The following is a 25,306-nucleotide window of genomic DNA, read 5'->3' as shown; positions in this document are numbered from 1 at the left end:
AATATCCACTTTAAAAAAGTAAAAAAAAAAAATGGAATAGATTCATGTAATGAAATTGGAAAGCTAACACATAAGTGGGAAAAAAAAAAAGGCAACACATGTAGAATGTCATCCTGCTGGTCTGTTTTTAAAAATACACAACTATTAACATACACGCCTACACATGCATAGGACACCCAACTTTCTTTCTTTCTCTCTTTCTTTCTTTTTGATATCAGAGATTGAACTCATGGACACTTAACTACAAAGCCATACCCTCAGTCCTTTTTATGTTTTATTTTGAGACAGAGTCTTACTAAGTTGCTTAGGGCCTCTCTGAAGCTGGCTTTGAACTTGTGATCCTTCTGCCTCAGCCTCCAGAGTGGCTTGGATTATACATGCGTGCAGCCTCACCGGGGACCCAACTATTGAACAGTAGAATTTACCTGGGGAGAAGAGCAGGGTTGTGGGGGAGGGTGGGTAGCATGGAAACTCTCACCTTTGTATTCTTCTGTATGACTGAATTTTAAAAACTCAGCATGTAAACAATTGTATATGCTTAATTTTATTGTAGAAATAAAATAAAAAGAGACATCCCTACTTACTTTGCAATGGCCTCATCCCGGTCCCTGATGGCTTTCTGAAGCTGCTCCTTTGGCTCCTTGTCCTCAGATGTCACTCTGAGTCGGTCCCTCTCCTCTTTCAGTGCAGTCATCTCCACACTCAGTAGTGTCACCTAACAGGAGACCAAAGAAAGATGAGTGTGATAATACCACTGCTGCTGGCCGGGGTGACTTCCCTTCCAAGAGGGAAAAAGGACCCAGAACCTCCAGGCAGGCCTGGGTGTGTGGCGAGCGGATAGGTGTCCTCCTGTTGCCGCCTTGCTCCAAGGCAGGGCCCTTCTTTCCTGAGAAAGGAGCCACATGCTGGCATGTGACCTAGATTGGTCAGTCACTCCCTGCTCCTGGGAGGTGAGCAAGGCTGCAGGAGTGGGGATTATTCCCAAGGCAGCAGAATGGTTCTGCTGTCCCCTCCCCACAGCGCCCTCCTGTTTGGCAGCTGAGCTCTCCCACTTTTCTTCCCATGGGTTCCGTGAGCTATCAGAGTTAATTCTAATGCATTCAGAAGAAATTCCTGTTGTCAGCAACCAGAAACCCTGCCTGGTAGAGCTTCAGTAAGTGTGGGTTAGGCTGATAGGATCAGAAATGAATTGGGATGCCTGACCCCACCTTCTTGTTAAATATCACACATACTTTGACAATTTTCCAAAGGAGAATCAGTTTATTCAGAGCTGCCTCTCTTCCATATGGGGACAGATGTCACCTTTCAGCACCCTCTTCAGCTTTTCAGGTCTTGGGTCTAATCATCTTTAGATAAAATGAAACTGAGCAAAATCCCCAGGACTAAGGCTGAAGATTGAGCTCCCCAGACTGAAAAGGCAAGACTGCCAGCCCTAGGAGCACAGGCAGGGGCAGCCATTCTGGGAGAACTCAGAGGACCCTGAACAATGAGCTGGGGTAGGAGGACAACTTGTTGCCTTGATGTTGCAATGGACCGTGAATTCTGAGGAGTCTGGTAGGTAACTCACTTTTGGGTGGGTGGGGTGGGGAAGACAGTTTAAGTGAGCAGGGCTCCAAGCCTAGGGGAAGTACAGGCGCAACTGCAGAGGCCGGGCTCGCACTGCACTTGCCCTGGGGCAGACAAGGTGCCTGGAGACGCCCAGCCTCCTGCTAGTCAGCAGCAGATTGGTTCTGCAGCCAGATGGATGGAACTCAAGACCCAGAAAGCACCTGGCAGAGGCAGCAGGACCTCCTTAGACAGAGCCTCAGGCCAGGTGGTGGTTCAGCCAGATGTTTAAGGATGGGGAAAGCCACATGCTGGGCAGGAAAGGCCTGCATTTAACTGCTCCACAGAAAATTCCAGAAGAACTTTTCAGAAACCCTAGATAAGCCAGAGCCCACCTACCTGCCTTAGGAGAAGGGGCAAGGGACTTTCATGTTCGAGCCATATATACTTTCCACAAAAATTAGGAAAACAAAACAAAACACCCAAAACTATTTCTACCACCAAGTTGTTAAGAGGATCAAATGAGCTTTAGTTTAGCTCACCAAGGACCAGGGTGGGGTGGTGGGCTCCACTCTCTTCTCCTCCCAGCCAAGGTGACGTCAACAGTCATCGTGAGAACAGATCCGGCTTGACTACACGTGGTCTTGGGTAACATCCACCCCCTGACCCACTTTTTCCAAATGAGGTGGGTATCTGCACAATTAAATAGTATCAAAGACAATGCCCTGAGGCCATGTACCAAGGGCTGGATCTGCTCTTCCATTTAACAATTATTTGAGCGTCGCCATAGGCAGCCTTGGAATAGGAAGCTGAACTGGCCAGGGGCTCTCTTGAGGAAGGGACTCAGGAAGGTTTCAAGGAAGAAGTGAAGCCTGCCCTGGAACTTGAAGGGTAAGTGGGTGGAGATAAGAAGAGGTGAGAGGAAGGTAGGTAGTGAGCTGGAGAGAAGGCCTCCGTGTGGGGAACCTGAGGAGTGTGCAGCTCTGCCCTTTTAGAGCTCATGTTCAATTGTGTTAACACAAAAGCGGGGTGGGGGGGGTAGAGATGAGAGAGCAGGAGACTGTGGCTAGAGCGTAGCCCCTCTGTTGGCCACGGGGCCCAGGCCTCCCTGACCTGAGAATAGGAGCCAGCCACCTACAGGCAAGGGGCATCCTGTTTCCATGTCACTCTTTAGGAAGGTCATCCATCATGTGCAGGAAAGCAGATAGACTGCAGCAAATGAATGCAGGTCTGAAACAGGGCAGGGGCCGGGACAGTGGAGTGGGAAGAGCGGAGAGCCTGAAGAGGAGGGGTCACCACCTCATTCTGGAGCTCCAGGACACGCTCTCCTGGGCTCAGCCTCCTTCTGGAGTTGCTGGCAGGCGTGAAGGACCCCAGTGAGGCTGCACTGAGCCTCCTACCCCTGGACTGAACTGGAGGCCCCTGGAGGACTGGTTTTCACATTCTGCAGACTAATCTTAAAGACCCTCCTGCTCCTGGCAACTGCTCCACAGTCACTCAAGTGAGGGGGGCTGGGGCAGGGGGGGGGAGCCCGGAGGGGGGTGCTTTGCCACTGATATCATAGGAGGAGTTGGGCAATCTTCAGGTCTGCCCAGGGATTTCTGGATAACAGTCAAATTAAACTTGAGCTTTGTTTTATTAAAAAATTTGGGTAAGTTTCTGAGGGGGTGGGGTACCACTGGCCACTCACCTACACCCACATCTGACTTGTAGTTCCCAGGAGGGAAGAGCACTCTCACACAGGAGAGCAGCAGGCTTGGAGGATAGTTCATTCATCATATGAAGCCTGACCCTGGTCTAGGAGTTGTTGGCTAGAATCTTCGTCCCAGCCAACCCTGTCTGGGTGGGTCTGAAATATAGTAGGGGCCAGGAGAGTGGAATGGGAAAATGCTGAGAACTCCCAAAGGGTCCAGAGATGGCTCTGACTGCCCTTGTGACACTGTATAGTCTTGGACGGCAAGGGTCCTACACAGCCACTTTGTGCCCCTCAGGGTCGAGGCACACTGGTGGGCATGGCAGATGCCAAACTAACCCTGATGAGGAATGTCCTGCCCGCTGTGTTGGTCGCCGTTTCTAGGTCATTCTGGAACTCAATCTACACCTCAACTGCTGCTATTCTGGGATGTCAGCATGACTCCCATGGGACAGTTCTGGTAGATGTAGCATGGCAGAAAGGCTTTCTGCTTTGAGCATCTGGAAGAGATGACCTACAGGAGGAGAAGCCCAATCTATACCCACATGAGACGTGAGTCCAGACAGCTGCTGGGTGAGCTATGTGAAGAGGGTCCACGGGAATTGCCTAAACTGGTCATTAGCTGAACTCGTAAGCAGCCTCCTAGTGGAGATGGCTTCCTAAATAGTTTTGCATCTGACTCTTGGCAATCTGCTCTTTGCTTGTATTTCTGAGTGAAATAATGTCCTCTGGTAAATTTCTAGTTTTTATAATCCTGATAAACAAAACCCCCCAAACCAGTTAATACCAAAGAGCTGATAAGCAAAAGCTTATTTAAAATAAATAGGCTGGATGCAGTGTATGTGCCTATAGTCTCCACTACTCAGCAGACTGAGGCAGGAGGGTCTTGAGCCCAGGAGTGCAAGGTCAGCCTGGGTGATACAGATAGATTTTATGTCAAAAATTTTTAAAATTAGGGCTGGGGACACAGCTCAATTGATAGGGTGCTTGTCTTACATGTACAAGGCCCTGGGTTTAACCCAGTACCACACACACACACAAAAATTAAAAACTTATAAAAAGACATAATAAAATAGAATAAAATATCATTTTATTCAACACAAAGAACTTTCAGATCCTACTCTGTCTTGCATTTTATTGTTCCAGATTGGAAGATTTGTCCCTACATGTGAACTGCTCTCCCTTGCTCTGTAAGACTACCTGAGGATCTCGAGAGTTTAGGGAAGAGAATGTCTTTGGCTTTCCAGCTCACTCCCCAGGATCTGGCCAGGAATAAACCTCAGCTTTAAATAGCATCTTCCTGTCTTTGTTCAGTTGGTAGAGTGCTTGCTTTGCAAACACAAGGCCCTGGGTTCAATCCCCAACACCACAAAAAAAAAAAATTTTTTTTTTTGTATTGTAGTGATGGCAATAGGGGGGTCTCCCACAATCTTTTAAGAGGACCACACTGGTAAGATTACTTAGATGACCCAAAAAGACAGTTTACTTCTATTCAGAAATTTTGAGTGTAAGAAAACTAAAGGAAGAGCTGGCCCCAATTCTATCCCACAGAAACTTCACGGAGAAAGAAGGGAGGAGGACCCTTTGGACCAGGAAAGAAGAGGCTGAGTCAGGCAGGGTGTAAACCACTGTTTGCTGTGACCCCCAGCAGCCAACCCAAGGAGGACAGAACTGGCACCCAAGCATAGTCAAAACCAAGAGTCTCTATTTGTCTCATAGGACAGGCTTTAGAAGCTCTTCCTGGTTAGGACTGCTCCTAAGTCCTTTAAAATTTTTCAGATCCAGACTATAAATGTCTTTCTCCATGTTCACTCCATATTCACAGAGATTGGAGTCATGATCAAACAGGAAAGGAACAGCACAGGCAGCAGAAAATTCCCTCAAGCTGAAGACCAGGTTCGCGGTGGTGACGGCACTCACACAGAGGGCCACAGCCCCTTTCCTTACCAAGGGGCTACGGGGAACACGGCAAGGGGCCTGGAAGCAGGGCTTTCAACTGCCAGCTGCACCCATCAGCCTGGCTCTGCAGACATGTCACTGGAGGAGTGGAGAACCGGCTGTTCTCAGTCCTACCAAGGGGACTGAAGGCTGAATGAGAGGACTGGTTTCCTCTGAGGACGCCCCGTTCACCTTAACTTCAGTCACAGTCTCCTGAGGATATGATGGAGGAGAGTCGATTCTCACACAGAAGTGGGGGAGCTGGGGGACCAGTGCACATTCCCCACACAGGCTGAGGGTGGGGTGCTCACCTGACTGTGGAGTTGCTGCAGCTCTTCTAGGCTCTGCCTCAGTTTACCCCTCTCCCCCTCCATGAGCTCCCTCAGGGCTCTTGAGTCCTCGCTGGTCTGCCTTATCTGTTCTTCTAAAGAGTCCTCATCAATTCTCCTGGAGCTCTGACAGCAGAAGCCAGCCAGAGATGGAAAGGGAGGGATGGACAATGGGGAGAGATGGAAAGGAGATGGAGGAGAGAGAAGAGATGGTGAGGGGAAGGAGAGAGGTAGTTAGGGAGAGAGACTCTTGAGTTCATTTCAAGACACAGCGAGACATCCATTTTCATTTCAGGCTTCAGGGAGAGGAAGCTGTGTGTGTGAATCATGCTCTTGCTGATAGCCCCCACCTCCCACAGTGACCTGCACACTCACAGCGACACAGCCTGGCCGACACCCCCAGGCTCATCTGCCACCTTCCTCTTACTCCTCCTAGTAGAGGCAGAAAGACGGCTATTCTGCAGGGGGTGAAGCCTGAGAAGAAAGTTCTAGAGCTGGGCTGGGAATGCAGTCAGGGGGATCTCAGGAAGCTGAGGCAAGGCCAGTCTGCACAGAATGCACGTGACATCCCCACAGGGAGCCACATCTGAAATTCTAAGAGGGCCCTGGCATTGATGTCAGCTTTTTGTGCTTGCTTACACTTTTTTGTTTTTCTGGTACTGGGGACTTAACCCAGCAGTGCTTTACCACTGAGCCATATCCCCAGTGCTTTTTAAAAAAATTTTGAGACAGAGCCTCACTAAATTGCTGAGGCTTGCCTTGAATTTGCAACCCTCCCATTCCAGCCTCCTAAATTGCTGGGATAACAGGCATGGTCATTGTGCCCAGCTTTTGCTTACATTCTTCTGGCAGAAGCATTAGGTCTTCTAAGCTTGCCTATCCTTAGCTCATCCCACCACCAGGACCAAAAGGCTAAGAAGAGCAACCTGATGTTTTTACCTGAATACTTCTTTCTTTCTTTTTGGTACTGAGGAATGAACCCAGGGGGTGCTCAACCACTGAGCCACATCTCCAGCCCTATTTTTGTATTTTATTTAGTGACAGGGTCTCAGTGAGTTATTTAGGGCCTTGATAAGTTGCCAAGGCTGGCTTTGAACTCTTGATCCTCCTGCCTCAGCCTCCCAAACTGCTGCGATTACAGGTGTGTGCCACCATGCCTGGCTTGATACTTATTTGTCTATTCAGTTTCCAAGGGAAATCCTCACACTTGAGTTAACTCTTTACCCTGGTGCCTGCAGGACAACTAGGAGCCTCCATTCCCTCGCACTTGGCCCCTCTGCCTGATCATAGGTACTCAGTGTTCTCAGATGTAACAAGGGGAAGGAATTCTGACATAGACTAGACAGACTCTGGTCCTGTGGTTGACATCACCTGCTGCATTAGGCCCACCCCCTGCTCTCTCCTCTTACCGTGGGCTCCATGCCATCCACGATGCTCTGTATCAGCCTCTTGAGCTCATTGAGGGCCGTGCGCAAGCTGCCAGCTGGCACATCCTTGGCAGACGACGTTTCTGAAGACTCGTCCATGGAGGAGTCCGTGGACACAGCCGAGTCAGCGCTGTCATTTCCTCGAAGGTGTGAGCACAGATAGCGAACCTGGCAGTAGGCCTCCCAGAGCTGCAGTCTCAACTGTGTCACAAAGAAATATTCTTGACTATGGACTCCAGAGAATCCTCGCCATCTTTGTCTACTATCTGAACCCAAGGACACCAGTTCTAGGAGAAAAGATTTTGGTTTTGTTTTCTAAAATCATCTGTACCAAGAAACACTCATTTTAGGCCCACTATACCTACCCAGCCTGCCAACTCTCACCTGTCCTGCTCTCTTTTTTGCCACTTCTTTATTTTATAATCAGTCCTTAGTTGGAGTCAGGAAGTGACAGGGGAATGAGAGATTGTAGGAGGATGAAACACATGAAAAGCAGCCAACTGGGTGGAGTAAGGTTGAACCTTAGTCAACAGCATTTCCTCAGAGTACGAGGTGAAACCAAACAGGTGTGTCTCTGCCTCTGACACTGTCCTCTGGAAGCTCTGCTCAAGGCCTTGATGGACAGGTATGTGGGAACTAGAGGGCTGGGGACAGAATTCAGTTAGGGCCCACCTCATACTGCCCCAGCCTGCAGGCCTAGGGGCTTTCACCAAGCGACAGCAGAGTGTTGGGAGGACAGGAAGTCAGTACCTGCTCTCTCTCCTGCTCCAGCTCCTCAGCCTCCATGCTCTGCTCGATCTCCGACAGGAGGGATGCACTGGTGGCCGCAGAGCTCTGCAGACTCCTCTCCTCAGTGAGCTCCTCCACCTTCACCTGCAGCTGTCGGTAGGAGAGCCGCACCTCCTGCAGCTCCAGCTGGCTTTGGTGCAGCTTTCAAGGAGAGAGCAGAAGCTAGCGAGGCTCATCCCAACCAAACCAGCAAGAAGTGTCTGAGCCTGCACACTTCTAGAACCAACCCACAGAAAAACACAGAGGTATGAGGAGCGGAGCAGACTGCACCAGGAGGCCGCCAGCCAAACCCAGAGCTGGGAAACTCCCCAAGACAAAGAGCTCCATTTCCTCAATGAAGCAAAAGGAGGAAACTAGAAATTTCAAGCGGCATATCAACCAAATGCAATGTGTAGGCCTGTTTTAGTTTGTATCTTGATTCAAACAAAAAACATAAAAAATTATCACATTTATAGGACAATTGGAAATTTGAACATTCACTGGATTTTTTATGATAAGGACATACTGTTAATATTTAAAGATATATAGTATTGGGGTTTTATATGTGTGTGTGTATACATATATTTTTTTAAATATTTATTTTATAGTTGGATATTTCACTCATTTATTTTTTACGTGGTGCTGAGGATCAAACCACATATATTTTTTCAGTGAAAAAAGTATCTTCAAAGTACAAAAATTATAATTTATAGTTTAAAGATCTTTATTGGCTTTATTCTTGATTCTAGGATCAGGTAACACTTCACTCTGTAAAACAGAATAAGTATTCCATTGAAGTATCTTTTATTTACAACTATACTTATTGAAATCCTGGGACTAATTTCCAAGCAATAAAAAAGGAGTGACATCATGAAGCGGGAGCAGCCCAGCTGGGGCTGCTGGCTGTCAGAGCCGGCGGCAGAACACACAAGCTTCAACACACTGCTCCTCGGCTGGGTCTGCGGAACCCTCCATAATGAAAGATTCAAACACACCTCCCAAGTAAGATGCCATTTTGGGGCTGGGATTGTGGCTCAGTGGCAGAGCACTTGTTTAGCACGGGTGAGGCACTGGGTTCGATCCTTAGTACCACATTAAAATAAAGAAATACCAAATGTTGATGAAAGTGTGTAATAATAAGAACTGTCACTGCTGGTGGGAGTGGAAAACGTATACACACTTTGGAAAAGTGCCTGGTGGTCTTTATGATCCAGCAACTCCACTCTTGGTTGCACACCCCCAAATATAAAATGAGGACAAGAGACAGACACAGGATATCACAACAGTCATGACTTGGAGAATATCCAAATGCTAGTAAAAACAGAATGGATAAATTGTGGTATGTTCATATGTTGGAAAAACATATATAATAAAAAGGAACAGGCTGCTACCACAGACCACAACATGGCTAAAAGCCAGACATAAAAAGTACATAATATAAAATTCTGTCATTAAAAAGCTTCCATTAGGGGGCTGGAGTGGTGGATCAATGGTAGAGTGCCTGCCTAGCATGTGTGAGGCACTGGGTTCGTTTCTCAACACCACACATAAATAAATAAAATAAAGATCCGTTGACAACTAAAAGATAATTTTAAAAAAAGTTTCTATTAAAAACTTCACTGAGATAGATTGAACTTGAGCAAGAGGCTGGCTTTTGAGGAAGGGGTAGGGTATTGCTTGTGGGGAGCTGATAATATAAAAATTCAGGGGAAAAAATTCTATCTTTTTTTTTGTGGGGTGGTACCAGGGATTGAACTCAGGGGCACTCAATCACTGAGCCACATCCCAGCCCTATTTTGTATTTTATTTAGAGACAGGTTCTTGCTGAAGCTGGCTCTGAACTCGAAATCTTTCTGTCTCAGCCTCCAGAGCTGCTGGGATTATAGGCATGTGCCACCACACTAGCAATATTTTCTATCTTGACCCAGATGTGGGGAGGGGGTTAACAAATGTACATGTTTGTAAAAATTCACTTGACTATCTACTTAAGGATTTGTATACCTTACTATATGAATGATATGTTTTCATGAAAAAATTAAGGAGAATAAAGGTAGCTTGGACAGGAGCAGGGGTGGGATTTGGAATAACATGTAGGCAGTGATGCCAAAAGCTTTGCCCCATGGGAAAAAACAGTTTTTTCCTGTTTTCAGTGTCATACCTAACCATTTAAAAGAGGCCCTAGGGTAGAGGGCCAGTCTGCCTCATTCCCGTATGAGGGATTGAGCCACAGGTGAGGAGAGCTTTCCCAATACCACTGTGAGGTACAGCTGGACTTGAGACTCCCAGTCAGGGCTCTCACTTTCCACACACTTTGCTTGCTTGCCTCCAACAGATGAGCAGTTCCTTAAGTCTGTCTTAAGGACCTCTAAAGACGAAGTCCCATAGTTTCAGTTCTAACTAACACTTATGGGCAGAAATGTCCGTCACCTTAGCCTGTCTAACATTAGTCCTGCATCCTGTACAGTAAGCTGTTTGCTCTTTCCTGGTCCTTTTCTTTCTTTTTGTTGCACTGGGGACTGAACTTAGGGCCTTGTTCATGTTAGGCAAGTGCTCTACCATTGAGCTACATCTCTAATCTTTTTAATTTTTTCGAGACAGGGTCTTGAAGGCCCAAGGTTGGCCTTGAACTTGTGATGCTCCTGCCTCCGTCTCCCAAGTAGCTAGATTTATAGGTGTGCCCCATTGTGCCTGGCTTTTTTTGTCCTTTCTGAAGACTGGAGAGGGTTAATAATTACGTAGAGATGTTACTTTTCAAGAGCTTTTCAAATAGCTTCCATTTTGCAAGCCAAATATTAGATATATAACCTCTGACTTTTCCCATAGATTGCTTTTTGATTTATAAAACAGTTCAGAGATTTTCCCGTAAGCCTACATTTTTTAGAGCTGACAAGGCCCCAGATATCAATGAACCCAAGCATCTCATGTTCCTGACAATGAAACTGAGGCTCAGAGAAAGGAAGGGTCACCAGATGAAGGGAGGGCAGCCATGCAGGGTCCACAGCTTCTGGCAAGGCTCCTCCTTGCTCTCACCACCACTCCTCTGGCCCCTCCGCATTCTTCATGGAGTCCACACAGGGAACCATGCTCTGGTGAAAGGTCACCCCTCCTGCACAGGAGGGACCACCCAGTCATCACTGCTAAGTGCTGCCCTCTTCCCTGTGCACTCCTCACACAGCAGTCCCTAGCTGCAGAGTCCTCGCCAGTGTGCTAGTGGCCAGGCACAGGGACAGTGTTCTGTACTTGTCACATTCACAGATTCATGGACTGCACCTCCCCATACCTTAAAAGATGTTTTTCTGGGGACTGGGAGAAGAACTTCCTGGGGCCATCTTTGTTCCATTAAAAGGAGAAGGGGGCTGGGAGTGGTCTGCACACCTGCAATCCCAGTGACTTGGAAGGCTGAGACAGGAGGGTCCCAAGCTCAAGGCCAGCCTCAGTAACTCAGCAAGGCCCTAGGCAACTTAGGGAGACCTTGTCTCTAAATAAAAAAGGCCTAGGGATGTGGCTCAGTGGTAAAGTGTCCAGGGTTCAATCCCGTGTGTGTGTGTGTGTGTGTGTGTGTGTGTGTGTGAGTGAGAGAGAGAGAGAGAGAGAGAGAGAGAAAGAAAGAAGTGAATATGAATGAATATGCTGCACTGGACTTTCCAGACTCTTGGCCAAGTCATCTTGTGGCTCCTGAGAGAGGCAGACTCGGGGGGCACCAGCAGCAACTCAGAGCTCTGGCTCTCAAGGAGGGAACAAACTCCCAGGCCTGTAGCCAGTACTTTAGGTGCCCTGGGAGCCTCACCTTCACCCATTAGTGACAGGAAATGGTTGGTCAATGGAAACAGTGGCCTAAATGAGCCCCAACTAGAAGGGTTTGGAGCCTGGCTGCTCAGAGGAGGAAAAAGGAACTGGCAGGCCTGCTCTACCTGGTTCCCATGGACTAGCAATACCTGCTCACCATGGGGACTCCTCCAGTTCTGGTTCTGAGGAAATTCAGCAAGAAAACAATCAGGATTACTGGTGTGTGTGTGTGTGTGTGCGTGTTTGTGTGTGTGTGTGTGTGTGTAGGCATTCCTAGGAAGCATTTGGCACAGTTACAAACAGCATACTAAGCTGGCTAAATGCTTTACAATTATTTTCTAGACAACTCCATGTACATCTCAGCAGGAGAAGTTCTGCACAGACAAATACGGTTCTTATGCACTGGACAAAATTAGTTCAATTACTCATAAACCCTCAAAGGTGCTTAATTAGTTATAACAGCAAAAGAACAAAAGATCAAGAAAGGTCTGGTTCTCTAGTCAGAGATTCATTCAACCAGCTGGGCAGATATGTGTAGAAAAGCCAAAACACACTAGGGAAGAGTCCATTAACTGTGAGAACTCTCTAAAATAATAAGTATCATCTTCTGTACAATGAAGATGACACCAAGTATATTTCTAGGTATAAACAGGGATGACATTAAATGCTTTGTGTTTATACAAAGTTATGCTCATAGTTCTCAAGTGAGCAGAAGTGGGGGCACTTTCCTCTCTGACTTCAGTGTGAGGTAACTTGATGTACCTTAGGGCACATGGCCCCTGGTCACCTGCCTCCTAGGTCACCTGCCTCCTAGGTCACCTGCCTCCTAGGTCACCTGCAGTGATTGAGGGTGGGTGCTCTCCTAGTGAAACCCACCATGCTGGGGTTAGGCCCCATGCACATCTACGAAACAGGGCAGCTAAGTTGTCCTTAGAGGAACAATTCAGATTCTTTTTACTGGGTATTAAGAGCTTAGCAAAATGCTTGCTATAAACTCGGTACTCAGTTGTATCAGGTCAGTAGCTTAAAAATCTGTTTTTGACAGCAGGACCCCTAATCCCATAGTGAAAGAGATCAAAAGGGGACTCCCCTGGTGGAGGCAGGCCCATTACCTTGCCTGCTCAGAGTTCTGCTCCCCCTTGACTGAGGGTTTAAGATCATAGGATTAAATGCATTCCAAGGCCACTGGCTCAAATCTGGCTTAGGACAACTTCATGTTACCCGAGTAAAATGGAATTTTTACTCCTTTGTCAGGGCAGGTCATTTCAGGAACAGATGGGACTCTGTGGAGGGTACTTGTAACTACTGCTGCAGCTTAGGAAGAGTTTTTCATAAACAGGAAAGATAAGAATTTAGCTGGAAATGTGGATCTTCCAAACAAAGTGGGAACTGCCTGACTTGTCCTAACTCTCACTCTATAGTCTAGTCAGAAGAGAGTAGACAGGCAGATGGTGAGGATGTGCCTGTGGTCTGACCTGTTATTCTTGCTGCTACAGGAATCACAGCCCATTGTACCAGTAGTACCTGGGGGTCCATACTCGTCCTGGCCCTTTCACCCCATCTCTAAGTTCCCAGATACGGATTTGAAATAAGGACTTCTCTCTTATGAATTCATGCTAGACTAAAAGTCTCTCCAGGAAGGCACAATTTTTCTCTCTTTCTGTGCTTTTTTCCCTTTTCCTCTCCATGTTCCATCTCAATAGCCCTCAGCAGTGCTTAACAGGATAACAAATGATGGTCAAATGATGACTTTAGGGGCAGGTAAGCAAGAGGTCAACCAGGTGGAAGCGTTCTAGTCTCAATTCTACCAAGTATTTAGTATAGAACTCTGGATGATTTGTTTTCTCTAAGCTTCAGCTTTGCGATGCACGTGAAGGCCTCTATCCCTGCAGACAAGCAGTGTTCACTGCTACTATCACCATCAACCTTGAAAAATGAGAGACTTCTTTCCATTTAGAAAACTGCCCTGAGGCTTTAGTTAGCACCATTTTTTAATTTTTTTTTTTTTTTTTTTTTTTTTTTTTTAGGGCTGAGAATGGAATCCAGCGCCTTGTGCTGCAGCCCCAGTTTCTATTCAATGTCTACTGGGTCCTACTACATGAAAAGTTACCAGCCAAAGATATAAAAACCCAGAGGATAAAAACTGCTGATTAGGGCTGGGGATGTGGCTCTAGAGGTAGCGCGCTCGCCTGGCATGCGTGCGGCCCGGGTTCGATTCTCAGCACCACATACCAATAAAGATGTTGTGTCCACCGATAACTAAAAAATAAATATTAAAAAAAATTCTCTCTCTCACTCTCTCTAAAAAACAAACAAACAAAAAATGCTGATTAACTGTCCCTCAAAGGGGCTCAGCATTCAGGTGGCAGCTGATAGGTGATATTAGTGCAAGACATAGGCTTCCAAACAGCCTAACCGTGAGCCCAGTGGGAACTCCATGGCCTGGTCTTCGGGCAGGGACCCCTGGGGTGCTCAAGCATCACCTGGCCAGCCACCTCTGTGCAAACACTGCTGCAATCCAGGGTGCTTCCTGCCAGGCTCAAGGAGCCCCAAGGGCAGTGGTCTCCAGTCCCAGGCCAGCCCAGCAAAGCACCTTGGTAGCACATGTACACCTGCCTCTGGAGAGGCTAGGAATAAATGCACTTTTGTTTTGGGGGTTGTTTCTTGTCAAAGTTTTATTTTGTTTGGGGTTGTTTCTTGACAAGCTTGGGGATTCATCTGAGACCTGGTGGTAGTTCCCAAATAAGGACAAATATGGCTATGGAACCATTTTCTTTAGGAAGGTTAAAAAAAAAAAAAAGACTCATTAGACTCACAAAAGGGTCAGGCTGTGCCTTTCCTGGCAACTGGCAGAAACAGAATTATGTCTTGCTGTGTTCGGTGGGCAGCTTCTTGGTTTCTGTTCTGTGCCAGCCAACTAAAACCCCCACTAGAAAGGCAGCAGCAGAGAGCCCTGTGGGCTGAGGACAGCCAGCCCCGTGGGCTGAGGACAGACAGCCACAGGCTTCCTCTGAAATCTAGCAGTTTTCACAGACACAGAGAGGCCAGAACGACACTCCCAGTGTTCCAGCCATGTTAATAGCCCAGAAAGAACTGCATGAAACTGTCCAGGGGCCAGTGGCTCAGAACACATGGGAAAGATGACCTATGGTACACTTCTCTGGCCATGGGCTAGTGAGTGAGTGTCCTGGGGAATTACAACAGGTCCTCAGTGAAACCTGTGTCACTTGCTCCCACCAACCCCTTTTTTTCTGGCTAACTGCTCCTACTGTCTGACCCTGGTCCCCCAAAGACAACCTCTCTGCCCAGTACCTGCAGGTCTTTGTCATGGCCCTGCCTCTCCAGGATCAGCACCCGGTCCTGTAGCTCCTCCACAGTCCCTTGTAGCAGGTCATTTTCCTCTAAGGTGGCACTGAGACGATGCTCCAGCTCTCGTTTCCGATCTGACAGCATCTTGATCTGAAAAGGCGAAAAGCCAGAGGGGTGGTGTGGAGTTACACCTGGCACGGAAGAAGAGGGACTAGCCCCAGTGACAAAGGCACGTGTCTCTCAGTGCTGTGCCCTAGGACTCAGAGGGCCACCACCTCAGAGAGAAGAGTGATGAAATCCTGGGTTGAAGAGAAAGCCCCTCCCTTCTAGAAAACCATCTGGTGGGGGTGGGAGTCAGCGGAGGGCTGGAATGTGGGCTGCCAGGCAGAGGAAGGGATGGTTAGTGCTCTGGAAATTCCAGAGATAAGACAGAAAAGGCCCGGCCTCAGAGGCGGTGGGGAGAGCCTGATCTTCTGAACTATTCTTCCCTCAAGACATGAGCATGAGAGAATGCCCAGGTCAGCTTTTGAAGCCACTGTGTGCTCACAACTGCTGGCTCTCTTCTATCCTCATCCCACAGTTGGCTCCTTGGGCACTAGAAGTCACAGCTCAGACCTGGGGTGCTGAGTTAACAGAGGAAAGAGCAGGGTCCAGAAGGCAAAGTGATGCCTACATCAGCCCGTGCCCAGAAAGGACAGGAGAGGGACTGTGGGTAACTGATTACTTAGAGCGCCTTTTACCTGACCAAGTAATTTGTAAATAGAAGCAAACTCTCCTTTTGTGAAAAAGGCTGATTTAATTCACCCACTGAGTACCCAGTCAGTCTCCTACAAGCATGTTCTTGTAGAAAGGTCTGTCTACCTCCTCAATGTCAAGGAGAAAGCAGAGGAAAGAGATGTCTAGTCCTCTCTGGCCTCTAGGTCTGCAGGAAGAAAAGCTAAGCCAATGCTCCCAAGGCCAGCAATGCCTCACCAGAACACCACTCTGCTCAGGGACTCCGGAAAGCCCTCTCATCTTCTCAAGCAGTACTGGCTTTGGGGGAACTTTTGGGGTCCTGCAGGTCTCTGACCCCTCAGCTCCTCCCATTTATTAGCTCCCTGTTAGGCTGGTTTCGTATTCAGCTGCACATCTGTAATACTCCTTACGTGGTCTGGAGAATCATGCTTTTAAGTTCTGGGGACCAGCCTCAGGACCTTTTCAGGTTGAGACTTTGGAATGGCTTCGGATCTTGAGAACCCTTTCCCCCCTGCTTCTTAGCTGTTCTCACTCTCTGCACTAGAGTTCTGCTCACAGGGCCACCAATCAATCAGAGGATTCTGATCTGGGGAAAGGAGGTATGTGGCCTTTGTCCAGAGAGATCAGATGGCAGGTAACAAAGAAATACTGTCTCTCAAGTGTGCACCTGGGAAAAGACCAAAAGGAGCAAGCCTCTTTCGTGAATGGAACCACTATTCCTGACAGTGGAACACAGTGACCAGTATGAAGGGAATTCTCCCTCTAGCTCATTTTCATTTAAATACCCTCTGATCTTCAAGTTCTCCTTCCCATGGATCATCTTTGTTTCCCAAGTTTCCCTCAGTGGAGTGTAGAGTAACGAGGTAACGTGATTCTGGTATACAACAGACTCTTAGAAGTGCAGAGTTACATGAAGTAATATATTTGAAATGAACAATTTCACAGCGTGTCTTCCAGTGGTAGTGTCACTGGATGAAGTAAGGAACTGGCACTATGCTGCCAACTCCCTCACTCCACCCTACACACCCTGAAACACATGACCAAATCTGGCAATAGACATTCCTGGGAATGACCCTGTTCCTGAGGGTTTAGAAAAAGTGAATGAGCGAGTGGGGGAAAGAGGAAGACGGGCAACTGGAAGGAGCCAGAGCCCGGCCAGGGCAACTGAATGGCAAATCATGCACACGCACAGTCACAGACAGGCATGCCAAACCCCACCGGTACAAACTCTACTTACTTCAAGAACCTGCTGCTCAATACCAGTAGGAAAGCCAAGGGAAAGGAGGAAGGAAGGGGATGGGAGGCAGAAGAAAAGAGAAGATATTGACAGGCTTTAGGAAAAACATCCTCAGGTCATTTATGAAGCAGAGAAGGAGCTGATGAGGTTTCTCAGGCCCCACAATGGCTGATTCCTTGGCCCCAGTGGAGGGTGCTCGTTCTGTCTGGCTCTAGACTATCCCCCAAAGTCTGACTTAGCCAAAAGGGATCAGGGGTCCTTGGAACAGATTGGGTGGAAGCCTCCCCTGGGCAAGTCCCTGCTCTGGCTGAAGTGACCCTCATCCTCTCCTTACCCCCGGGCTGGATGATCAAGTACTGCTCCTGTAGTGTGGCTTTCTTCTCCATGACCCACTCAGGGTCACAGACCCTGGCCATCATGCCTGGCCTCTCTTGTGCTTTCAGTGACATTATTGTGTCCTGGGACCATACATAGTGCTTTCTATGTACTCAACTAGCAAATCTTCCCAAAAGTCCTAAGACACAGAAACTTCTATTACTTTTTTCACTTTACAGACAGGAATAATAGCAGACCCTACTAAGGTGGACTGAACTGGACTTAGGAGGAGTGGAGAAAGGGAAGATGCCCTCCCCAGCTTTTATGTGGGGCTGGCAAGGGTATTTTTGGAGGGATTGACACACTCAGTAATATGTAGTTCACCCATGGTTTCAACACCCTCAGCAACTCTCAGCACCTTTATTCTTCCAGACAACAGAGGAGCAAGCATCAAGTGCTCCTCAGTTTCTCAGAGAAACGTCTCTCTTCAGAGACTGTTAGTCCCTTTTCTAGAGAGCAGACTTTTTTTTCCCAGCTCAGACGCTCCTTATCCAAAGACTCTGGTGCAGAGCTTCCAAGGAGAAAAGCGCTTCCCTCCATGCGCGGCTGCCAGCAGGCTCACCTCGGCCTGCAGGCTCTCCAGCCGGATGATGTGCTGGTTGGTTGACGAGTTTTTCTCCCGAAAGTCTTCTCTGAGGGCGTGGACCTGCATGGAGAGTTGCCGCTCAACTTCTGATGCCTGCAACAAAGGAGACCTTCAGAGCCGATTTGGAGGTGGGGAGGAAGTCTGCCAGCATGCCTGCCTTTCATTTCTCAAGCATCTCTTTGCACTTTCCATTCCATAAGGAGTTCCGGATGAGAAGCTGCCTTCCCACCCACAATCCATTTGTTTTTGTAGCACCAAAGCAGGACACGCCCCACCCCTACCATCAATGACTGTCTAGGGCCAAGACCACCTTATCAACTAGAAGCAACAGGTCCAGGAGAAAGGGCTCTTAAATGTTATCATTATTATTCTGCATATTTAGAAACTCAGCAAACATCCTCACCTTAAGAGAAAGCCTCAGTATTTAACATGAAGTAATGACAGATACACCTTCAGTTTTAAGAGTCCTTTATTTCTCCAATCCACCCGCTTGGCTGGGTTCAGGCAAATCACCTCTGCCTGCATTTCTTACTTCCACTCAACACTGGTTCTATTTTGTTGTTGTTGTTGTTGTTTTGGTACCAGGGATTGAACCCAGGGGTGCTTAACCACTGAGTCACATCCCCACCCCTTTTTATTATTCAAGACAGGATCTTGCTAAGTTGCTTAGGGCATAAATTGCTGAGACTGGCCTCAAAATTGTGAGCCCCTGTTTCAGGCTTCTGAGATTCTGGGATTACCAGTGTGCACAAAGAGTGCAATAACACTGTCACTATTTGAAATTCCTTGTTGAATCTGTTAAGATTTTGGCCATTCCTTCCCCAAGAACATTTTTGTTTTGTTTTTTTGCAACATAATTCTGAGGGAGTGCTGACTGAGGTGCTTGCTTCTTTTCCATTCCACCCACTTATTCTCTAGTGTTGCAGGGGGTCCTCTGAAAGAAGATTCCCTTAGTAAGACATGAACTCTGGCCTCCTGAAGGCTCAGGCTGACCCCATTGAAGAGGGCTCTGCAGGCTGCCCTACAGAGAGCCTTGGACAAGCCAAGTAACTGCCTCAGTGATCTTCTGAGGCCAGATGGGGGTCAGTGAGCTTTATGGGTTCTTGGGGAGAGATCACCATGTACTGGGATGGTTAGAAATGGCTTTAAGGAGGTGGGATGGTGATAATAATGTTGAAATGGTTGGCTAGCTGCTTAATGAGCCTCTCTTTGTAATGGTCACATCTTCAGCAGTTCTCTTTATTTTCAAGTGCTATATAATTAATTGTCTTTTTTGGTTCCACAGATTCAGCACACATGGCCTCACTTGAGAGTCACATAAGAAACCTATTTCTATTTTTTTTAAACAATGAATTACAAAACACAAAACAATAAAACCAAATTAAAACACCTTTTTCTTTTATATTCCAAGTTTAATTTCAGACACCACTGGCTTGTTTTAGATGTCTCACTTAATCATTAGTTTAACATTAGTTAACATTTACTGAGTACTTATTAAGTGCCAAGAACTATTATGTTAAATGCTTTCAATGTCCTCTCTCACCTGTCACCCTTTTCTTCACCAACAAGGGAGTATATTCAGGTTAGTGAAGGAACCTGCCCAGGGCTTCCGCAGGTGAGACCATCAGGATAATAAACTCTGGGCTTCTCACTCTCAGAGTAGGACTGCAATATTGCCTTCTTGCACTTTTAAATAGCTTTTCCATTGCTCACTACCCAAACCAAACTTTACATGAGTTCAATTTAGTCTTATCTTTTTTTAAATACTAAGCAATTTCATTTAAGGCTCCCGGAATGTCTTCTAATGGAATGGAGGACCCTTTCATGTGCTACAGTTTCATTGCCTGTACATAATTCTGGGGTTTTAAACATATTTGAATTTGCAAAGCACTGGGTAACTCAGGTAGCTAATGGTATCCCTGGCACCACCCCCTTGACTTGACTCTCAAAGCCAAAGTGATGTGCTCAGTCTACAAATCAAGCTCAGCTATTCTAAGAAATGCTTCTGTAGACAAGTCTCTGCTCAAAGTGATCTTTCTAGAAATGGAAATCTGTCTCTTCTTACCAAGCAGTTTGACTTTTTTTTTTTTTTTTAAAGAGAGAGTGAGAGAGGAGAGAGAGAGAGAGAGAGAGAGAGAGAGAATTTTTAATATTTATTTTTTAGTTCTCGGCGGACACAACATCTTTGTTGGTATGTGGTGCTGAGGATCGAACCCGGGCTGCACGCATGCCAGGCATGGCGCGCTACCGCTTGAGCCACATCCCCAGCCCCGCAGTTTGACTTTTAAACCACTAAACTAAAAAACTATGTTTCCTTTTAATGCGTGACTCCTCAGATGTGCCTAGAGATGTACAACTTTCAAAGGCTTTTAATCTACATTTCTCTTGTGAATCTCTATTAGCTTGAAGAAGGAGGAATCACTGGCCTCTGTATGCAGACTTTTCCTGGGGGTGGTGGGAGGTTCATTCTTAAATAGAGTAGAAAATGACAGGCATGGTTTACTTCTCAAATCATGAGTTTTACTCACTGTCCCTGATTAGGCAGCAAGTAAGAGTTGAAGCAAAATCCAGCATCTGGGTAATTAGCATTTCCATTTCTCTCTCAGCACTTCATGTTTGTGCCTTTGAGCTCCTCAGTATACACTGTATACATGTATTGAATTATATGGTACTCTGTACAATTAAAAATATCATTAAAAATGAAACAAACAGGGGCTGGAGTTGTGGCTCAGCGTAGAACGCTTGCCCAGCATGTGGGGGCACTGGGTTCGATGCTCGGCACCATATTAAAAAATAAATAAATAAAATAAAGGCATCTGTCCAACAAAAAACAAAAACGAAACAAAAAAACCTTTCAACATCTGTAATTATGGGTAAATGTAAAATAGATGCCAAGATTTTAGTCAGATATTTGTCCTTTTCAAATTTCTTTCCCTTATAATAAAAGCAGCAGATATTCAGATTGAGGGGAAAAATAAAAAATTAAACAAAAGTTAATTTCCACTTACCCCTAGTCATTACTGTCACTCCCCAGAGGTAGTCACTATCACAAATTTTTCTTGTGGGTCTTCCTAGAAAGTTTCTATTCTATTCACACCTATGTATAACAATACCTACAACCTTCCCTTTAAAAATACATGTATTTTGTGCTGGGGATATGGCTCAGTGGTAGTGTGTATACACAAGACCCTGTGTTTAATACATGTGTGTATTATATATAAATGAACATCTTTTCATCTCAATATGTAGATCTGCCTTTTTTTGGGGGGTGGGTACTGGTGATTGAACCCAGGGGTGCTTAACCACTGAGCAACATCCCCAGCCCTTTTGATTTTGAAATAGGGTGTCGATAAGTTACTGTGGCTGGTCTTGAACTTGTGATCCTCCTGTCTCAGCTTTCCAGGTTGCTGGACTACAGGCGTATGCCATTGTGACCAGCTGTCTTATTCTTTTTAATAGCTAAACAAGTATATCATAACTTAAATTATAAATACATGATGATTTAACTATTTCCTACTGATGAACATTTAAAAGAGTGTTCCAAAAAATTTATTTTGCTATTATAAATATTGCTGCAAAACCCATTTTTGTTCACCCATCTTCATGCTTGTGGAATACCCCATAAGTAAATACATTCCTTAAGTAAAATCTCTAGGTAAAAAAATATGCACATTCATTCTGACAAGTCCTGAAAAAACTTTCCTCCATGGTTGTGGCATCAATTTATTGTACAAAATGCTTACTTCTCAATACTGTGCTGGGTATTATGAAATCATTTAATCTTTACTTATTTCCAGTATCTTTAAAAACTTAAATCTCTTTAACTTTCACTGTATGCAGAAAACAGAAAATGTTCTAGAAATAACTCTAGTTCTGTTAACAGAATGCCAAGAAGTTTAACACTCACATGGTCCTGACCTATCCTAGTGCTTGGGTTACTGTTACTCAACCAATCCTCCAGCGTGAAACACTCTGACAGTGAGTTCTCTCTCCCTGATGGGGCAATTCGGTCAGAGGACCACTGCAGACACATTACCTCCTCTATACTGTGCAGAGATGTTCCCCCAATTACTTTTCTTACTGACATGACTAGCAACAAATGAACATTCTCCCAAACTGAAACATTTAGATTAGGTTTGTTTAAACTGGCCAAGGCAAAACTGTTAACTATATGTTTTGTATTAAATGGAGGAAAGGAAACTGTGTTATTTACCCACAAACATTCATTCATTTGTCAAAAGGAAAAATAAAAAGAAACAATTAACTTAGAAATTATTGCAGGAAAGATCTATCATATTAATATTATGCTGGAAGAACCAAGTCTTACTTTAGTATAGAAAATTTCCATCTGTCTGCTACCAAAGCATGACGGACCATGGGCACCTTGGGAGTGACAGTGAGAGTGACAGGATGATGATGACAGCTATAGCAATAGTTCACACACTGAGTATCTGTCATGTGCTTGACCTGGATCTAAGTAGTTCACATTTACTATTTTGTTTAATCTTCATAATAATAAGTAGTAGTAGGAACCTGAAGTTTCCAATTTAAAGCTGCGGAGACTGAAGTAAGTCCTACTGGCAATGCTAAGTGCTGGATTTAGGGTTCTCACCTCAAAAGCCGCCTCTATTCAGACTTGACACAAGAGTGTCCCCTTTCCATTCCATTCCTCACTCGAAATGCTTATCAAACTGAAAGTGACATTACAGCAACAACCTTTAAAGTACCCTAATTTTAGTTAAGAAGAGAATTTTTAAAAAATATTGTGGTTGAGAACTACTGCTCTAGGACCATGTCGCCTCCGCTTTTTTTTTTGATACTGGGGATTGAACCCAGAGGCACTTAACTACTGAGCCATATTCCCAGCCCCATTTACTTTTAATTTTAAGACAGAGTCTCACCAAGTTGCTTAGAGCCTCACTAAGTTGTGGAGGCTAACCTTGAATTTGTGATCCTCCTCGTTCAGCCTTCCAAGCCACTGGGATAACAGGTGTGTGCCACCACATATGGCTCTCCACATTTTTTTATTTGTGCATATAGTTGTACATACTGATGAGATTTGTTATATATCCATAGATGCACACAATATCACAGTATAATTTGGCTAATATTACTCCCCGTTACTCCTCCCTCCTTCCCCTCCACCTTGATCCTTTTTCTCTACAGATCTCCCTTTGACTTTGAGATCCACCCCCACTTTTTTTTATCCTCTCTAGCTTCTGCGTATGAGATAAAACATACAGCCTGTAACCTGCTGAGTTTGACTTATTTCCCTAACACGATGGTCTCTAGTTCCATCCATATTCCTACAAAACACATTTCATTCTTCTTTATGATGAAATAAAACTTTACTGTGTATATATACCATATTTTCTTTAACCACACATCTGTTGATAGACCTATCTTAGCTGGTTATATAGTTTGCTACTGTGAATAGTGCTGCTGTAACCATGGGTGTGCATGTGTCACTAGAGTACGATGACTTCAATTCTTCCGGAACAAGGAGTGGCAGAGCTGGGTCATATATGGTGGTTCCATGCCTAGTCTTTTGAGGAACCTCCATACTGATTTCCACAGTGGTTATACCAACTTACAATCTGAGCAACAGTATAAAAGAGTTTCTTTTTCTCCACATCCTCTCCGCATTTATTATTAATTTTATGCTTGATGATTGCCATTCTGACTGGCATGAGATGAAATCTCAGTGTAGTTTTGATTGTGTTTCTCTAATTGCTAATGCTGTTGAACGTTTTCCATTTGTATTTCTTCTTTTGAGAAGTATCTGTTTGATTCATTTGCCTATTTATTAATTGGGTTATTTGAGTTCTTTGTGTCTTCTAGATATTAATCCTGTCAGATGAGTAGTTAGCAAAGATTTTCTCCCATTCTGTAGGTTTTCTCTTCACATTCCCAATTGTTTCCTTTGCTCTGCCGAAGCCTTTTAATTTGATTGGCATCCCATTTATTAACTCTTGGCATTACTTCCTGAGCTTTCCTGGGTCTACTGAGAAAGTCGATGCCTGTGCTAATGTGCTGGAGTGTTGACCTACATGGTCTTCTAGGGTTGCAAAGTTTCTGGTCTAATTTCTAGGTTTTTGATCCATGTTGAGTTGATTTTTGTGCAGGGTGAGAACTAAGGGTCTAGAGTTTAATTCTTCTACATATGGATACTCAGTTTTCCCAGTGCCATTTGTTAAAAAGGCAGGCTTTTCTCTAGTGTTTGTTTTTGGCACCTTAGGACACTTTTTAAAGAGTAATTAATTTGTTTGTTTTGAGGTACTGGGGATTGAACCCAGGGCCCTGTGCATGCAAGGCAAGCATTCTACCAACTGAGCTATATCCAAGTAATTAATTTTTAAAAAAGTTTAAATGTAACAAAACCTTCTACAGAATATAGGTATTTAAAAACATTGTTACATTTAGTTGATTTCCTCCAATCTTTCTGTATGTGTATTATTAGTTATAATCATACTATTCATACTTTTTTTCACTTACAACTTTTTATCAAAATCATTTTCAGATTACTATTGCTGATTAATTATCACTATATGACTGCATAATATTCCATCATGTAGATGGATTATAATTTCCTTTCCATTGGGTTATAATTACTTTTTCATGGCAATAAGTGCCATGAGCCTACTGCTAACAGCCTATTGCTAATATATTACAGGATAAGCCTCCCAATTGTTCAGCATCTGGGATATCCCCATATTTTGCAATTATCATGCACTGATAAACACATGTCATTGGGTGATAGAACTTACATTTGTGTAAGAAGTGGAATGGACAACCTCTTTATTGTGTCAGAAAGGTAGATGAACGTATATTAGAAAAAGTTTACACCAAATGTGAACCAAAAATGAGTTTCTGAATAGTTTTTGCTGAACTGCAAGTTCAAGTCAATTAACCATGACTGTATTTTCTGATTTTCAAGGTTTTACTATTAAAAACTTTCAATTTTGGCAATGGATACCATGAGCCTATTGCTAACATTTTATAGGATAAGCCTCCTCTTTACTCTCTTAGGTATTCATAGTAATAAAAATGATAGCTATCTACTGGATGATAAATAAATGCAAAAAATAGTTTACTATTCTTGTTAGGCTCGAGTATGCTAATTCTCCAAAAAGCCTTTCAAAAATAAAGCTCAGAAGTGAAGTCTGTCATGTATTTTTAGTTTACTAATACTTTTTTTTTTTTTATTCTGGGGATCACATGTAGTAGTGATCTACCACTAGGGTACATACCCAGTCCATTTTATTTTTGATTCGAGACAGGGTCTTATTAAATTGCTGAAGTTGACTTCAAATTCTCCACTCTCTTGCCTCAGATTCCCAAGTAGACGGGATCACAGGCATGTACCATTATACCCGGCTCCTATTTTCCTTAATGTTTGAAGACAATAAGATTTTCGAAGGAAATTCTTCATTTATGGTAATAAGACAAGGTTATTTGAACTGACCCTCCTACTGAAAAAATGCTAGATAAATAGAACACACTTAAAAGCATCAAAGAGTTGACAGGTTAATGACAGAGCCATGGGTCATGTTTCACACATGCAAATAATTACAACCA

At 44.9% G+C, this 25,306-nt stretch overlaps 1 protein-coding gene across 2 annotated transcripts in view; it reads right to left on the bottom strand.

The window, feature by feature from the left end:
• Positions 1-25,306, bottom strand: part of Bicdl1 (BICD family like cargo adaptor 1) — a 92,682-nt gene that overhangs the window by 7,870 nt on the left and 59,506 nt on the right. Inside the window, exons 3-8 of one of the 2 annotated variants that reach the window (XM_077795572.1) lie at positions 17,705-17,821; positions 14,799-14,945; positions 7,683-7,862; positions 6,915-7,133; positions 5,488-5,631; positions 585-715 (exon numbers count right to left, since the gene is read on the bottom strand). In XM_077795572.1, the coding sequence (XP_077651698.1) occupies positions 585-715; positions 5,488-5,631; positions 6,915-7,133; positions 7,683-7,862; positions 14,799-14,945; positions 17,705-17,821 (938 nt within the window). The remainder of the gene's footprint in view (positions 1-584; positions 716-5,487; positions 5,632-6,914; positions 7,134-7,682; positions 7,863-14,798; positions 14,946-17,704; positions 17,822-25,306) is intronic. The other variant, XM_026403443.2, reaches the window with a different exon arrangement.

The sequence above is a fragment of the Urocitellus parryii genome, chromosome 3 (assembly GCF_045843805.1).
Source record: "Urocitellus parryii isolate mUroPar1 chromosome 3, mUroPar1.hap1, whole genome shotgun sequence".
NCBI lineage: Eukaryota > Metazoa > Chordata > Mammalia > Rodentia > Sciuridae > Urocitellus > Urocitellus parryii.
The sequence above is the reverse complement of the archived record's forward strand: the minus strand, read 5'-3'. Positions and strand labels throughout refer to the sequence as shown.